Source organism: Nyctibius grandis, chromosome 5 (genome assembly GCF_013368605.1).
Source record: "Nyctibius grandis isolate bNycGra1 chromosome 5, bNycGra1.pri, whole genome shotgun sequence".
In the NCBI taxonomy this organism is placed as follows: domain Eukaryota; kingdom Metazoa; phylum Chordata; class Aves; order Nyctibiiformes; family Nyctibiidae; genus Nyctibius; species Nyctibius grandis.
Genome location: NC_090662.1, coordinates 51390480 through 51408774, shown reverse-complemented (window position 1 = coordinate 51408774; position 18295 = coordinate 51390480). Strand labels below are relative to the sequence as shown.

At 37.7% G+C, this 18295-nt stretch overlaps 1 protein-coding gene across 6 annotated transcripts in view; it reads right to left on the bottom strand.

Moving 5' to 3' along the window:
* The window catches only part of TMTC3 (transmembrane O-mannosyltransferase targeting cadherins 3), a 41733-nt gene that overhangs the window by 17912 nt on the left and 5526 nt on the right, over window positions 1-18295 (bottom strand). For 4 of the 6 annotated variants that reach the window (XM_068400771.1, XM_068400767.1, XM_068400768.1 and 1 more), the window contains 8 exons: window positions 11084-11186; window positions 10129-10239; window positions 9313-9529; window positions 8502-8720; window positions 4432-4531; window positions 3614-3729; window positions 1738-1910; window positions 656-908 (listed from right to left, as the gene is read on the bottom strand). In XM_068400771.1, coding sequence (XP_068256872.1) covers window positions 656-908; window positions 1738-1910; window positions 3614-3729; window positions 4432-4531; window positions 8502-8720; window positions 9313-9501 — 1050 coding nt within the window. In that variant the 5' untranslated portion in view covers window positions 9502-9529; window positions 10129-10239; window positions 11084-11186. Of the gene's footprint in view, window positions 1-655; window positions 909-1737; window positions 1911-3613; window positions 3730-4431; window positions 4532-8501; window positions 8721-9233; window positions 9530-10128; window positions 10273-11083; window positions 11187-18295 lie in introns of those variants that run through there. The other 2 variants (XM_068400772.1, XM_068400773.1) reach the window with 2 other exon arrangements.

Genomic DNA, 18295 nt, shown 5'->3' with positions numbered 1-18295 from the left:
CTAGGTCATTTGCTCCTTTCCATTTCCTTCAAAATACTCTTTCCTGTTAATCCACTTCAGTTTTAATGTCATGTAATACTGAAAAAGAGGAACTGATCTTACAACTTCACAAAATTAGTTTTTCCTTAGAATATGGAAAAGATTACAGAAGAGTGCCTTTGTTAAAAGAACAACAGAAGAGGAAAACTTATATTCCTAAATGCCATAACTTTCATAACTATGAGAAAAAAATCAAGCCACTTGCTAAATATGCAGCATGACTACTAATATTTAAATAAGGTAGACATTTTGCAGGGTGAAAACGCATTTCGATCCTTAAAACATACTTAAGTTCTACTGAAAACTCCCATTTGCTAACTGAGTTCTGAATACCTGAGAAAGGCCACAATACAGTTTTCAAATACGTAACAACGGGCATATTTATTCTCATCTCTTGTCTATTCTTCTCTATCTAATCCCTGACAGAGTCACATACTTAATTGCAATTTAACAGTTTTGTTGCTACAACAATTTTCCTCTTTTCTTTTTTAGCCCAAAAGAAGATGCATGTTATGTCTCTGGGTCAGAGAAGTTTAGACATGTGACCAAACAACCTGAGCCACTTACATTCTTAAAAAAAAAAAAAAAAAGGACAAAACCAATGCATCATTCATACCATCAATACAGTCTTGGAGGAATCCCCAGGATATCGGAGACTGAAGACAATCAAAGATCCCAGAAAGCAAAAGAAGGTAAGGGTGGCAACATTTCTAACATCTAACAAAGACTCCACAAGAGGAATAGTTCCCATTGTCCAGTCACAGCATAATTCTGAGGGGTTGAGAAGAAGCCAAGCATTTACAGGGAGGAGGTAGCTGAAAGTCAGCTGTCTGGCTGGGGATGGACTAACAGCAGCTGGGTTATCAAACCTAAAGGAAAAGAAAGGAGAAAAAGGAGCTTTTAATGAAAAAAGATATGGTCTTGATCCATTCTGTGCTCAGAAACTAGCAAACTTTAGCTTCATAGCTAGAACTCCCAATTATAGACACGTACAATATCCTAATCTTCCTGCATTTGTCAGGTGTGTAACTTGGGAACCATTCACCTTAGCGCGGGACTGAGCCTCCTCCAAGTTCAAGAAACTGGTTTGGGATATAATCAACATATGTTTGAAGAAATAGAATGATTTACATCTAAAGTTGAGTTCAATGGTCCTTGTTTATGTTTTTAATACTTTGCCTCATTTTTCAGGGAAAATATTAGATTCTTTTATTTCTACATTGCTCACGCACTTTTAAGATAAATTACAGTTTTTCAGTTCTAACATTATTCATATACATTTATCTTCAAGCACTATATATGAAGTCACCCATGCTTTCTGCATAGTACATATCTAAAACCAAAAAAACATTCAGTATGTAGAAAAACTTATTAACAGGTTTGGAGTACTCAGCCAAGGTTCAAACACATAGCCAATAAAAAATACTTTAGTAATAAAAAATTTAACTAACAACTGTAAGTTTTTAAAAATTAATGCCTGCTCAGATATCTCAATATTTTGGACATTCTTGTCAACAGGTACTGAAATATAATAGTTATCAATTTCACAAAAAAAATGTAACATTGTACGGTCATTGACCAATATTAAAGTAAGTTAATAAACACTTAAGTTGATGTATTTTTGGCCATTTCATTCAGACCTCATTAAGCCACATCTTATTTATCAGTGTCTGTAAATAAGAGACACTTTACTATTACCTTGTAAACACTGGAAGTTGAGACTGGATAACCTGGACTCTGACAACGACAAGCAGCAGTGTACTGAACATTAGGACTATGAGCTTCAACAGTGTTTGAAGCATAGAGAAAGGAATACTGCCCTTCCCTCGAAGAATCTGTACAGCTGTGTCTAACAACACCGGCAATGTGTACTGCAAAGGAAAAAAGTGTTTATAATCAGACAGTGTACTCATAATCCCTTAGATAAATATGAGCTACCTAATCTTTTTTTTTTTTTATTGGTTTTCTCTAAATGCCTGCTCCCGATAGTTACTTAACTCAGCTTCTTAGAGCTTTCATGACAATCCCCAAAAAGAAGTCCACCATTCTAATAGAAATAACTCTGTTCAAGTACTCTTGCTAACACTATCATAGTTGCACTTGTATGCATGTAGTTCTGTGTGTTGCACTGACAGATTAAAAAATTGTACCATCTTCAGAGACTTCAATAAATCAAATATGACCATGAAATAAATTTTGAAGAAGAGAAATCACTATTTTTAGAATTATCAGCCCCTCTGAAAACTTGTCCTATAAACAAAATTTCTTAGGAATGGTAGAAATACTGTTCACTTCCTGATTAGCCCTGGATTTGTATTCTATGCCTCTACTGCAGAAACCCATCTCTCCCTGCCTCATGAACATTATGATCTTACACAGTTCCCCATTACATACCCTATTTTTTTCCCTGTGTACCTCCTTCCCTATGTCTTCAAGTCTTGTGCTGGGGATGATTTATGGCTTCACATATACGGGTTGGCTGAACTACAGATATTAATAGGTTTTTGCAAACTGGTCAAACTCTTAGTTCATGCTACACCTGTGCCCTCCGAAGCCTCAGTTTGGATTTTATCTTTTCTACTCAGTTGACTTACACAAACTTATTAAATTTTCATTAAATTGACGATCAGATCAAAAGTTACTAAAAGAAAGAGTGGACTTAGAAGTATGGTCACATATTGGTGATTTCCTTAGAAATCCAGTTTGAAAATTATATGCTTATTCACTAGACTTGCAAAGGCAATAGTTACAAACACACATAGTTCTATAAGCACAAAAAAATGTGATTTTGGTATTTTGGCCTTGAATATATATACCCAAGACAGACAATCTTTCGGCTTTTACTAGTGCAGTTTTTGCAAAATATTCCTTCAAGCAATTAAGGAATAGTAAATTAGAAAATTTTCTTACAATATGCAACCATACATTTTTAAATTGCCTATGGTTTGACTATTAAAAAGCCAAGAATTATTTCATTGCAGGAGAATCTTGTTTCTCTAAACAAAAGAAAAGTTACTATTAATTTAAAGACTTACCAATGCTTAAAATGAAATCTATGATTAGAAACTAAATTTAAAGGTATTCTTAGAACAACAAATTCCATAAGAATATTAATGATTCAAATGAGACTACTCCAAAATGTCTGGTTACTCATTAGAATGTCACGAAATGCATTTGTATATATATGTTCTCTATTTTTACTACAGGAACTAAAACCAAATAATCCTCCATCTTTATGCACCTCAGACTTTACACAAGACTGTTAGATGCTGGTCTTTGCACACCTCAGTCAACTAAAACCTTAGATTTCCATTAAGAGATGTCAATTCTTTATTGAGGATATTTGGTAACATCTCTGTATGGCACAAAGGACAACTTAAAAGTCACTGCATTCCCTTACCATGAACCATGTATGTTAAACATTAGTTGAGTCAAAAAAAATCTGAAAAATGTAACAGAACTATAGTTAGCCTTAACTGGAAAAAATCAGTGCTGAAATATGACACTTCAAAGCACTTAATGTCTCATTATAGAATTCCTGAGAAGGAATCCAATTTATTTTTCAACAGCTTACCCCTTGAGCAATAAATACTTCATATACACAGCATATCCCCACCACAGTTATTCCTTGCTCTTTACACAGTGTTGCAACAGCTACTAGAAACACAGTCACTGCAATTGGAGTCCACACTGCAAATAAAGAAGACATTATTGAAAATGTTCCATCTTACAACAAAACGAAACTTTTAATAAAGTAAATTAACCTAAAAAGGGAAGACTTTGTCTCTTCATGTTTGAACATCCTATGCTCTATAAACTTATTCAGTATGCCATTTGTTATTAAAGAGAAGATTACCAGTTTTACCCTGAAGAAAATAATATACATGTATTAGTTTTAAAACTGCCTCCCTTAAATTGAAAGAACTAAATGAAAGGCAAAAGACTAATCTATGACAGGAAACCAAAAAAGCCCAATCTTTCCTAATTCACCAGAACACTTTTTCAAATTGAATATTTTATAGGGAGTCATAAATTTTCACAAGGTCAATTTGACTTTGGAAAAGAGGCAAGCCTCCTACATCTCCACTGAAACTTTGCAGCTTACTTGTGACCATCTGAGGCATCTCGGCATACTTCCACTTACTTAACACAAGTCAGCGCAAGAGTCCCCTACTCTTAGGTGTTACAAAACAATTGAAAAAGTGCTTAAGTCTTGAAGAAAAAAATAAAAAGGCAATTTATAATGCAAAGTACTATTACATGGGTATCTTGGAGCTGAAGGGTCTTTTGTACACACTTGCTGAATAACCAATACACCTATATTACCCTTTTAAGAGCTCTATTATCAGTGATACAGAAATTAAGTTGTATATATATTTGTCAATCATTTACCTATGGTATTATCTGGCCCTTTAGATTTCGTATATGACAAAAAAGCAGCTAGAAAAAAGATAGATGATAAAAGCTCTGCTCTGCCCACAACTCCAGTTACCTGAAAAGAAAAAGAAGAAAAGCCAAGATTATTCTTTTATTGACTATTCTAGTACTAGAATAGTGCATGACTGCTATCAGTCTTGTTTACATGCATAAACAAGATCTGCAAACCAAGCAAAAAAGGCTAAGAAGAGTAAGGCTGCTTTCATTTCAATCAGTACTGAATTCAAGAACATGATGATTCAGCTGGCTGGTGGCCACCTGTGGCTGATGTGCCCCTAAGTATCACCCTTAACTAGACAACTGGGGAATGCTGTACTTTCTTTTATCTTTAGTAACACCAGCCACAAACTGCATTTGAGGCAGAATTTGGGCGTAACAACTGCTTTCTTCATAATACTTGGAAGTAACTAGCTTTCATCAACAGGAGCTTTAAGCGAAGCCTGACAAGGACTGTTGTACATATACATCCTGCAGACAGTGGCATATTGAAACTATGATTGTTATTTTTTTGTGACTGAACAGATCTGAATCTGAAAGAACCACTCCCTTGACTGGTGCTATGGCAACTCTTAGTTGAGCAGTCAAGAGTTACAAACAACCTGATGGCAAGCTCTGTGCAATAAAGTTAAAGAATGACTCAGGCTTTACTACAGGCCTGGCAATTTTCTGAATGATAACCTGGTTGCCAATATTAAAATTGCAGGTAGTGCCCTCTTTGGTAATAAGACAAAGAGGAATGGATTTTATGAAAATTTGGAGAAGTGCTAAAATCCATAGGGTAGAAGGTTGTTTCGGAATCACCAATGAAATACGGATTAATTCCCATTTCAGGAGCTGTTTTCAAAAAACGCTAAGGTGCAACCAACAACCAGAAATGGAAAACAGGTCACTATGTTAACTGTTACTGCAGTAGCCACTGTGCTGATCACAGTACTATTTAGGACTGCCTTTCTTCCTCGTTTGTCTTCTGTAATGCCTCTGATTATATCCAAATTCTTGCAAGTAAGCCGGCTGAAAAATGGCATTCTATCCTGAGGGAGACGACCATATTTAGCTAAGAAAACCTCACAGCTCACCATCTAATTATGATGATGCTAAAAACTGACTTTCAGCCATTCAGACCCAGTTAGAAGTTTTTATTGCTAGGTACATGATTACTGCTAGGTGCATTCCTGGTAAAGCATGATTGATCCAGCACAGCATAAAAAGAGAAAGTAACTTAATATCCAAGGTCACAGTGTAAAGAAAGGTATTCAAATCTGAATTTGAAACCATGCTCTGGTGCTTCCGTCGGGAGTATCATACGTTTACCAAAGAACTCACTGAATCATGCACAGACAAAGCGTATTTCACAACTGATAGGACATCAGAGTTTGTGTTAACATTTTGGGCAGTATACAAGTGTTTGTTTCCAAAATGTCTTAAGGTGTTTCAAGGATTCCTGGTCTGGATCTCAAAATTGTCCAGCATTAAGAGAGAAATTAAAAATAACTTTGGCTGTAGATCAGTTGAAAGACATCGTTAGTAAAGCAAGTGTGCTGGTGTGCCTCCACAGTCCTCTGCCAGCAAAAGAGAGCTTCTATTTCTGGATACAAAGGTGACTTACGAGAGAAAATTCCAGCATTCACAAGGTTAGTTGACACCCTGTAGTTATAAAGGTGGTCAACATGCCTCTGGCCAGAACAGTAGCAAAGTAGCTAGAAATACTGAACTGGAATTCTAAAGACAAGGACAAATAAAACTATGATGCAGTTATTCAACCCATTTCCTCAAAAAGTCTTCCTCAGAAAATGATATATTACCACTGCGAGAGCCCAGCTCCTCTCTGAAATCAGGCAGAAAATTATTTTCTATTTATCCTGCTCTGCTAACTTTTCCAGGAAAAATCCATTTATCCTAAGATAAGTAAAGGTTTGAAATGTTTATGTATTGCATCTGCTGTTTCAAACTCTTGTGCAGGGGAGTAATAAGCAGGAGACTAACTTGAAGAAATTAAAATCAGATACACTTCAATTATAAAAGATACAAAAGGTACCATCAAATGGTGGTAAACTGAGTAAGACCTGTTTTGGAGTTTTCACTGAGTCTGAATAAGTTAGTCAGCACCCAAGTCCCCAGTTCTAAAATACAGCTCATTATTACCTCCTCTTTTCCATGTACGGTAACTTCCAGTTGTTTTGCCTTTTCTACCTGTGTACAAGTCTCAACTGCCAACTCTAAGAATCCTTTCACATTTGCATGTTAGGCAGAATTCTCAAAGCAAACACTTGAAAGCATAAAATGCACCATTTCTCAAAAGCAGAAAGCTTAAATTGAGTAAGATCGGGGGAGGAGGAAGAAAACCCCTTAACCGATTCTTTACTGAGTACCTAAGTACAACAGCAGGGGAATTCAATTACAATTGCACTTATATCTCAGAGTCTCTAAGTGTTTTAAGTACAGTGTGAAGTTCTAACAATCACAGAGTCTTAAAGTGCCCTCATGTGGCTAATATCAGGGATTACAAACTTATAACCAAATTGCGTCATAACTGCATTTCATAACTTTGTAACATACACAAGAAGCTTGCATTACACAATGTTTTGTAGGAAGTGTACAATACTTTTTGCGAACTCTGTTGCATAGTACTAAAAGCAACTGTGTTACTGTTACCTCATACAGAATCTGTCAGTTTAAGCATGATAAAGAACCATCATATTTGGAATGAAAGTGATAAAATTACATAGAATGATCTAAGCCATGAAACACTAACGTAAGTCAGTAGCAACTTGCTAATGCTCCTGTAAAGATACTATCACTTTTAGTACAAAGAGGCAAAGCCAAACTTTGAAATTTAAAGCATGCTTTTTCAGAGAAACAGAAAACTAAATTAAATTAACAAATGATTTTTTAACCCATATTTTACCCAACATTTTATAGGAATTTGTGCTTTCAAGCACAAAAGTGAGCAAAAAATTTTTAGGTGTTTAACTTTTGCATTTTTAAACATGCCACTAACAACTGCAAGCAAGGACATATTAGTAGCTCAAATAGCAGCCAATTAAAAACCCCATGAACTTAATTCCCATAAAGATTTGCTCCAAATACACAGATGCAGGGAATTGCTACTAACAGGGATTTGTGTCTTTAGAGAACAAGAAAGAGATGCACACTCTTTACCCAAACAAATCAGGGCCAAAAAATATACAATATAATATAAGAATAAACCCTTTTCATTTTCTTAATATCAAAGGACATCCCCCTCCTATCCAAAAAAACACATTTAAAAAAAAAAAACCACAAAATAAAAATGGGATAACACCTCCAAAGAATCAAAAGGTTTAAACATTTTCAAATTTCTGAAAATCAGGTAATAGTATAAGAAAAAAAGAGACTGACAATGGGCTTTGCAATTCTTATGAACTGGAATCTAGGAAAGCCAATCTAAGTGGTGCAGAAACAACAGCAGAGAATTCCACAGATCTGCTTTATCAGTGTTTCTGATGGAAACAAATCTAATGAATGGCGATCACAAGACTTCATTTACTCCACAACATTGCAAGCCTGGTTGAGTATTAAAAAGTATATAATCAGACAACTTGTATAAATAATGCTTTTCATATCAGCGAAAAACTCCTTTAAAATCAAGGAAAAGGTAAACTTGAGAGGCAAGAAATGTATTTCCTCATTCTTATATGGGACACATTCAAAAATGGAAGGTTCAAACAGAATGGCCCTAAGCTGGATGTAGCATAGCAACAACAATGCTAGAAAAAGTCCTGCTGAGACGGATATATTGACATAAAAGAAAGTGGACAGAACAGACTTGGTGATTAGCTAGAGGGGAGCGCCTAGCGATTCTGGAAATGAATTAAGAGGTATTCATAGTATTTGCAAAATACTCCACCACTCAGTGTAAAGGGCAGAGGAAGTACAAGTAAAATCACACACTTTTTGGAGTTACAATATATAAACAGATACAAAACCCATTAAATTTACGGTTAAATACAGCTTGAACAAGTTAAGCACATCACAGCTATACCTACCGCTTCAGTATGTATTGGGTGCACTGCAAAGAGCAACGATGCAACCACGCTGCTCCTGTTGTCCAGAAAAAGCTTACAGACCTTGAGGAAGACTACACAAACCACCACATGAAAGACTAGATTTAGGAAGTGGTAAGAAACTGCATTTAATTCGCTGAACAAGTAGTTTAAGCGAAACGTAAGAACTGTAAGGGGACGATAAGATTTATGACTCCTCTCCTAAAAGAAAATAAATGAATCAGTCACCACCAACTTATAAAGGGACTTTTACTCCAATATATCTTTCTAATAATCTATGCATACATGATTTTCCCCTCTATTCTCAGACATCTACCTTCAAAATAAAGACCTAAAAATCAGTAATACTAAAAAAAACCACCACCCCACTCTAGTAAATTGAGAACTCAATTTAAAATGTTAAACGGATAAGTTAATTCTGACTATTTTTCCTACCTTCACATATTGTTCATGTATTATTCAAGTATTTTGATGACTGCCATTTCATGTTTTAGATCAGTATTTTAAAAAATAAAAATTTGGTGCACTCAGCTAACCATATCTATATATTTTCAATACACAGCATTTTGAAGTGTGATATATGACTTCATTTTCTTACAAATTCTTTTACTGAACAAAGGGAAAGAATGTAAGTGACATCTGTTCCTGATCTTATAGTACAAAACACTAACGCTACCAAATTCTATCAGAAAGAAACTATTCTGTTAAAATCACCTTAGGGAAAAGAAGCGTAAACATTCTCTGCAAGGTTTTTTTCCATTTCTTAAATGTGTCGAAGTGTTTCACAGTTTACCTCAGACATTGGAGTGCCCCAGAAGTCATTCTGAAACAGATTTTTTAACGGAGTAGAAGGATGCAAATCTTTATTGTCCAAAATTGCTGAAACATCATCAAAAACAAAGCCACAAAAGAGACTGTTCCAGTAGCAGGCTGCCACCACACCAACTATTAGTGCTGCTTCCTTCAGGCTTACATCAGCCATCTTCTCTAAGAGTTTTCACGGACAAAAGCTGAAATATATGGACAGAAATTGAGTAAACTGATTAAAAACAAAACTTGATAAATAAAGTCTAATTAAGACATCCAATATTTTAGAAGTTAATAACACTACATATCTAAAAATCACTAAGATGGAAAGCTTTCCTCAAGTCTCACCCATCTTACACAATTTAGTGCTTAAAAGAAATACTCTTATTAAAAAGTCTCACCCCTAAAAAGCCCTCACACAAGCTGCATACACTACTACATTTCATGTTTTACTAAAAAAAAGAATTAAGACTGAAGATAACTTGTGATGTAGTTTTTAGCATACAGCTATGCAGAGTTCAAGTGAATGCTGCAAACTGGAGAACTGTGAAAATTAAGTTCTCTAGAACCCAGAGTAAATTAAAATACTGACACTGACAGAATACTAAGTTATCAGAAGTGCAGACAGTGTGCTAATTATTCATGTTTTCTAGGTTTAAAGGTGTTTCTCCACATGTTTCAAAAGTAATTAAAAAAACAAATTTCAAACATTCTGAAGAACAAACAGGAAACTTAGATCTTCATAAATATGTTCAAGAACAGGTAAAGAAAGACATTAGTAATAACAAAAAGTTAAACTTACCATTGAAGCTCACATTTGCTCACTTGCATTCTTTGGAGAAGTTCATGAAAAGGTAACTTTTTTTCTCAACTCTGCCAATTGCTCTGACGTCACTGAATGCTTATGAGAGTCCTGTCAGAAGAAAGACAGCATGCAAAAAAGACACTACAAATGAATTATATTATTTCCTCCCATCTTGCATAAACTTCCTAAGCTCTAGAAATTATTAAATAGCAATTTTATGGTTATTTTAAAAATAATATAGGAGTGACCTGATCAAAAGGTGAAATTACTATGCATTGGGTTGTTCAAAAACACTGTTCTCCCTTGGAAGAATAAGAAGGTAATTACAGGTCAAAGGCATTCTTTTTGACCGCTGACTGACACAGCATGGATTACTGCTAATTGTTGGGACCAAAGATACTGAATAATCTACAGACAGTTGAACACTGACTTAGTTTTGAGAAAAAGAAGAGACGACTGAACAAAAAACATATAGCAATTACCACAAAACTAGAAAGAAGTAACATCTGTAAGGACACAGAACAGCTAACATTAGCCAGATAATGTGGATCCATAAATATGTAAAAACACCAGCCTTATGTCTACCAGGGTTCACACATTAAAGCTGATTAATTAGTTATTTGGAAGCTACAGTCTGTTTCATTGTCCTAAGCTCTGAAATGCTTGGTGATTTTTTTTGTTTTGGTTTCTTGGGGTTTTTTAAGTTGTGTTCAGGTTTAAGTGTACTATCCTCTAAAGACAGGCCATAGAGATATCTCATCCAGTTAGGTAATCTCAGTTGTGGTTTGCAGCCTGGGCCTCTAAGCACGATAATCATCTATTACAATTAGTGGTAAAGGAGCAGTGGTACATGAAAGAATACCTGTGCAGCAAGATGCAGGTGCAGTTAAACTAAAAACCAGAACAAAGATCATTTAAAAGGAATCAAACCAATTCGTTCAGTGTTACTCACATAATGGCAGGAAGGTTTTGTTTTTCTTTTGTAGTACTTGGAGCACTGGCTATTGGTGTTAATTCAATGAAGAAAGAACCTTTTTTCAAAGCTGCCACTACCTCTGTAACAAAAAAAAAGGAATGTTAAAGGATGTTAAAGGATGCTGCTACATCTTTTTGCCAGGCTGAATCAGAGTATTTCAAAACACTAAGCCAAGATTAAGTCTGAACATATTTATGGTCTTCTTGGCAGCCAGAGAAATCGTATTAAAAAAAACAACAAAGCATATTGCAGGAATACATGAAAAGAAAGCCTGCTTTTGAACTTCAACCTTCAAACTTCAAAGTTTTTTAGTTCCTCCCTCAAAGAACATGGAGAAGCTGCTGTTGCTCACCCTGACAGAAACACAGTTTGAAATTCCTTGTTGGCAACAGCTTCTGAACAGTGCACTTTTACTTCTTGAAGTTCACTAGTTCTACTGAAAAGCAGTGACATCTGAAGAGGACCTACAACGAACATGTAATGATCTTCCAACATACAAGCCTATACTTTTCAAATACTGCGTTCCAAAAATTAATGAGACAAGACAATTTGCCACACAGAATCAATCGTAAGGTTTATTTAAATTCGCCCTTTAAGAAAAAGCATTGCAAGGTAAGTAGGTTTTTGGTGATTTGAGACTTCTTTATTAATAATATAAGTTTACTGTATTGGTTGAAGCAGCAAGCCCTTGAAGATACTGCTTTGCGAATCAAAGAGTAACTCTGAGGTAATTCTTCAACAATCCTGTTTCAGAAACAGCTACTGCTACCCAAATAGGGAAAAAAAGGATACATTCCTAATTATAGCCTCCTATCAAAAGGAAAAGCTTAACCAACCTTAACTGCTAGCTCCTCAACTACTTTTTGTAGGGTTTTTTTTTTCCCTACACAGAACAGATCTCAAGACAGCTACTTTACTTATCCCTTAATCCTAGGCAATTCTGATGCTTTCACAAGCCTTTCTTTTTTCTCTGAATTTCTAGTATTTCTTCCATGCAGAACTTCAATTTTACACCACTACTGACCATGCTGTTCCCTGACAGCGCACCATTTACCAACATGCCAACTGTAGGGAAAATACTGTTTTCATTTCAATGAAAGGGAACCCTTAGGCATAAAGAAATTAAGATTTTAGCTACATCCACTGTCAGGCTTAAGTGGCTAGCCCACCATCAGAGAAACCTGTTTGAGAACTCCAGAAAAAATTCACCTACATCACAATTTTTTAATTTGCAATTCACCCTCTCCTTTACATGCACATTTCAATCACAGATATGATTGCAAATACATGGCTATAATAATGTCTTTCAAGACAAGTATTTGAGCCACACACACTCCAGGCAATTCTGAACAGCTTACTAAATTTATGTAAGGAATGAACATATGCAACAAAACACACTGTTCTGGTTTTAGCAGCAAGTCACACAACACACTGCTTGAACTGTGCCAAGCTTGGTAACCTCAAATGCATCACACCATCTCTCTCTCAAATTTTTATTGTGTGCAAAAGCACTAGTACATCTGGGCAACAGACAGGCATAATAGAAATCTGGAAGACCTCCATTTTCCAGAAGCCTGTTTCCAGGGCAAGCACAAAGCGAAAAGCGGGAAATGCAAGGCCACATACAATCTGTAGATCACACAAAACTGTAGCACAGATACTTTACTACTTCTGACTTGCATTCTGTCATTCTAACGTCTTATTTTCCCGAAATATACTGTAAAGATACACAAAGTTAGGAAAATTACTTTTCCATTTGGTCTGATTACAGGGTAGTTTAATGGTCTTGCTGAATTAAAGCCTAAATATGGAAAAGATGTTTTTGCAGTCCTTTATGTTAGCATAACAAGGCAGATTTTGAGGAAGGCTCACCATTAGAACTACTACTTCCTACTACAGCTGGGTCCACCGCCAAACTCCAAGCTTTAAACCTGGAATGATGACCAATGTGTTGTGAATGCAAGACTAAAACAGAGGGAGGCTTATAAAAGCTCATTTGCACTTGGTAAGCCTGGCAAAAGTATGTCTGACATTAATCTCAGTGGAAAACGGCAATTGCTATTTGGCAGCAAACACTCTTTTCACACCAACTAATCTGTTATCAGTTTGATGTTGGAAAGTAAGAAGCCATATAAGGAGTATGCAAGACTGAGAACCTCATATATCACAGATGTGCAAAAGGCTGCTGAAGCCTTGGTATGGCCGGGCTCCTCAAGTGAGTCATAGTGAGTGGATACATTCCCCTTCTTGCCCAACAGACATGTTAAAATTTGCTATCAACTCAAGTGTGATCTTGCAAGTGCTGGTACTTCACCACTCCCAGTCATGGGTGTATTGATAAATACCTGTAAAACACACTGGCTAAGAACTTGTTTGTTAATACAGGCTTGCTGTGATGGAGAACCACATCACTGACTGCTCCAACACATGTAAACAGATTGACTGTCCCTCAAGTTATTTTTTCACCTCACCTACCCGCTACTTTCACAGCTTGTAAGGCTGCCCATCAGATACCTTAACCACTCCTTGGACTGTATGACTGTCAGTTTGTGGTCTATGGAACAGCCTCAAAGCCCCCATTTGACTGGATGAAATCAGGACAGACACATACTTTATTACCAAGATCTCTGTTGCATGTTCTAATTTACAACAATATCTGAACATGTCATGAAGAATATACAGCTGAAAATAAGAAGCAAGATAAGTGTTACAAGACAGAAACTGCATGACCATGAGGGCTGATAGTGGAAAACAGAATGCCCAAACTATGCAAAACACCTGATTGTTAGTCTAATTTTCTCAGGCTGTTTGGCACAGAAATCTGCATTTTGCACTGTACTGTTTTCATGCATGTACAGAGACATGTAGTGGAAAGGACACATAAGAATCAGAGCTCTCAGGCAGGTTTGGCTTGTAAGGCCTGTACTTTTCTTCTTCCAACTTTTCGAGAGCCCTCTATCAGTTCATCCAGTCTTCTCCTTCAAGAATTACAGACCAGAGTAACACATAACAAAAAAAAAAAAAAAAAATCAAACTCAAAACTCTTTTAGAAAAAGTAGGAAAACAAAGTATTTCTCTACAATCACTACCAAATCCATGACACTACAGACGGTTTAGCACCACATACTGCAAAATAATAGTAGTTTGAACAAAAAATTCAACACAAATAAAAAAATGTGTAGAGATGCTCTAAGAGTATCCTCAGTTGGGAGATTTGGGAGTGTGGAAGCCCTTTTCTGCCCATATGAATTTAGGAAAAATTAGGAAGTATGTATTTAGGAAGGAATACAGCTGCAATGCCTAAATATGCAAAAGCTATTTAGCACTCCATAAACAACTATCACCTAATAACCATGCTATCTGCCAGCTTACATCAACAACAGACTCTTGCAGAAGCAAATATATTTGTGTTACTACCTAACTTCAGAAACTTAAACATACATCTAAAATTCTTCTTCTGCTGAGTAATGGCACTTGCCTCTTTTATACCCTGAAGGGCATTAATGATAATTTCTGTTCCGATGAATCCTACTTCAAAGAAAATGTTCTATGCAAGTCACTTTTTTCTTCTCTAGAGAAAAAGGCATGGGTAGTGGCAGTAACAGAGAATTTGAAAACCATGGCACTTCTGTATGGGAAAAAGCTTGTACAATCCACCTCATCGTGCTCAGGATTTCCACAGAAACTGACAGGAACAAATGTGATCATTAAAATTCATCTCAGATGTCAAAATTGCAAAGTTTCAACCTGCTCCAGCTTTTGTATGAAAGCTCTTACTGCTCCTGAAAATACTCAGCATAATTGACATATTATTGACATTTGCAACTTTTGATACAGTCAGTATTTTGAAAGTCAGTTCAAGTTGTCAGAAAACTTTTTTTAAAAATTCGCCTTATTGTCTGTCCATAACAGAACACTAGTTACTACAATCCAAAGATTGACTTTTTTTTTTAAATCTCATATTTGGAAACTATTTTCATTCACACTTTATTAACAGTCATAGATATTAAATACAGCTGACACTTTTCAGTCATACCAAGACATTAGCATTTTCAACCATAATCAAACTGCAGCTGCTCTCTGGAGATGACGATGTAAGCATCAGTAGAGGCAACAGTCTGTAACTCCACATAGTGACTTTGGTAAACAGCGCTTTGCATGTGCAATGTGAAGCATAATTAATATCTAAATCTCAAGGAACTTAATTTTGTGTTATATTAATTAGGCTGCTGGAAACAAAAAAACAGGCAATTTGCATACAGATCAGGCAGTTTCTTGAAAAGCTTTGCAAACAAACTAACGAGCATTTACCCACATACCTAATCATAAAATGTGGGCTTCTCACACTCCTGGGGGAGACTGTTTGGAGTTCTAAAGCCAGTGAAGAGAGAGACATACACAAAGTAGCTGCCAAAAAGTAGTCGTGCATCTCATTTACTCTAGAGACATGTACTTTGATAATCACTGAAGGTTCTGAACTGTTTAAAACATATTTACAGTTCACACAGAAAACCGTCAAATCATCAAAGGTGGAAGAAAACAAAGAACTGTTAAAACCACTCCTAGATTTATTTTTATTTTTAAACAGGTGAGCAACAAATTCGTCTAAGAGCTGGTGACTGAACTGATGGAATATCAGCAGAGGTATATATAATGGCTTACCAAAAACCCAATAGTATAGTAACTTAAAAAAGGCATTTTAACTCAGCTTCTGAGGCTCTGCTAATGTCCTAATTTGTCTTGCCTACTTTCTGTATTTTTATTTTTGGTTAAACTGAATATTCTTTCTGCTGACTTGATATGAGTGTTTAATGATAGAAATAGATCATCATTTTGTTTCTGTTGTCCCTTTCCAACACAGTCTTTAAATTTAGCTTCTCTTAAAAATGTCACTCCAAGATTCAACTCCAATATGAAACAACTTAGATGCACAGCTGAGATTTAAATGATTGGCCCTAAATCTCATATAGGAGAAGGCAAACAGTATTTGGGAAGACGGGCAGAGGAAGAATGCAAAACATGCTTGGATTCCCCCTTCCTCTTGCTGAGATCACAGAATCACAGAATGTTAGGGATTGGAAGGGACCTCGAAAGATCATCTAGTCCAATCCCCCTGCCGGAGCAGGATTGCCTAGACCATATCACACAGGAACGCGTCCAGGCGGGTTTTGAATGTCTCCAGAGAAGGAGACTCCACAACCTCTCTGGGCAGCCTGTTCCAGTGTTCGGTTACCCTCACCGTAAAGAAGTTTTTCCTCATATTTATGTGGAACCTCCTGTGTTCCAGCTTGCACCCATTGCCCCTTGTCCTGTCAAGGGATGTCACTGAGAAGAGCCTGGCTCCATCCTCATGACACTTGCCCTTTACATATTTATAAACATTAATGAGGTCACCCCTCAGTCTCCTCTTCTCTAAGCTAAAGAGACCCAGCTCCCTCAGCCTCTCCTCATAAGGGAGATGTTCCACTCCCTTAATCATCTTCGTGGCTCTGCACTGGACTCTCTCTAGCAGTTCCCTGTCCTTCTTGAACTGAGGGGCCCAGAACTGGACACAATACTCCAGATGCGGCCTCAGCAGGGCAGAGTAGAGGGGGAGGAGAACCTCTCTTGACCTGCTAACCACACCCCTTCTAATACACCCCAGGATGCCATTGGCCTTCTTGGCCACAAGGGCACACTGCTGGCTCATGGTCATCCTGTTGTCCACTACGACCCCCAGGTCCCTTTCCCCTACGCTGCTCTCCAACAGCTCTGCCCCCAACTTGTACTCATACATGGGGTTGTTCTTGCCCAGATGCAGGACTCTACACTTGCCCTTGTTATATTTCATTAAATTTCTCCCCGCCCAACTCTCCATCCTGTCCAGGTCTCTCTGAATGGCAGCACAGCCTTCCGGTGCGTCAGCCACTCCTCCCAGTTTTGTGTCATCAGCGAACTTGCTGACAGTGCACTCTATTCCCTCATCCAAGTCATTAATGAATATATTGAACAGTACTGGTCCCAGTACCGACCCTTGAGGGACTCCGCTAGACACAGGCCTCCAACTGGACTCTGTCCCATTGACCACCACTCTCTGGCTTCTTTCCTTCAGCCAGTTCACAATCCACCTCACTACCCGATCATCCAGACCACACTTCCCCAGTTTAGCTGCGAGGATGCTGTGGGAGACCGTGTCAAACGCTTTACTGAAATCGAGATAGACTACATCCACAGCTTTACCATCATCTATCCACCGGGTAACATCCTCATAAAAGGCTATCAAGTTGGTTAAGCATGACTTCCCCTTGGTGAAGCCATGTTGACTGCCCCTAATGATCCCCCTATCCTTCATGTGCCTAGAGACAGCATCAAGAACAAGTTGTTCCATCACCTTTCCGGGGATGGAGGTGAGGCTGACCGGTCCATAGTTACCCAGGTCCTCCTTCTTGCCCTTTTTGAAGACTGGAGTGACATTCGCTTTCCTCCAGTCCTCAGGCACCTCTCCCGTTGCCCACGACTTAGTAAAGATGATGGAGAGTCGCCTAGCAATGACTTCCGCCAGCTCCCTCAGCACCCGCGGGTGCATCCCATCAGGGCCCATGGATTTATGGACGTCCAGGTTACTTAATTGGTCCCTGACCCAGCCCTCATCAACCAAGACAGATTCCTCCTCTATCCTGACTTCTTCTGGGGCCTCAGGGGTCCGGGGCTCCTCAGGACAGCCTCCAGCAGTATAGACAGAGGCAAAGAAGGCATTCAGTAACTCCGCCTTCTTTTTATCCTCTGTCTCCAGGACCCCCACCTCATTCATCAGTGGGCCTACATTGCCTCTAGTGTTGGCTTTACCTGCAATGTATTTGAAGAAGCCCTTTCTGTTGTCCTTGACCTCTCTTGCAAGGTTTAATTCCAAGGAGGCCTTAGCTTTCCTAGTTGCCTCCCTACATCCTCTGACAACAGACTTATATTCCTCCCAAGTGGCCAGCCCCTCCTTCCATGATCTGTACACCCTCTTCTTCCACTTGAGTTTGCCCAGCAGTTCCCTGTTTAACCATGCAGGTCTCCTGGTACCCGTCCTTGACTTCCTACTTGTTGGGATGCTCTGATCTTGAGCTCGGAAGAAGCAGTCCTTGAATGCTAACCAACTATCTTGGGCCCCCTTACCTTCTAGTACCCTGTCCCATGGGATTTCCCCTAGCAATTGCTTGAAAA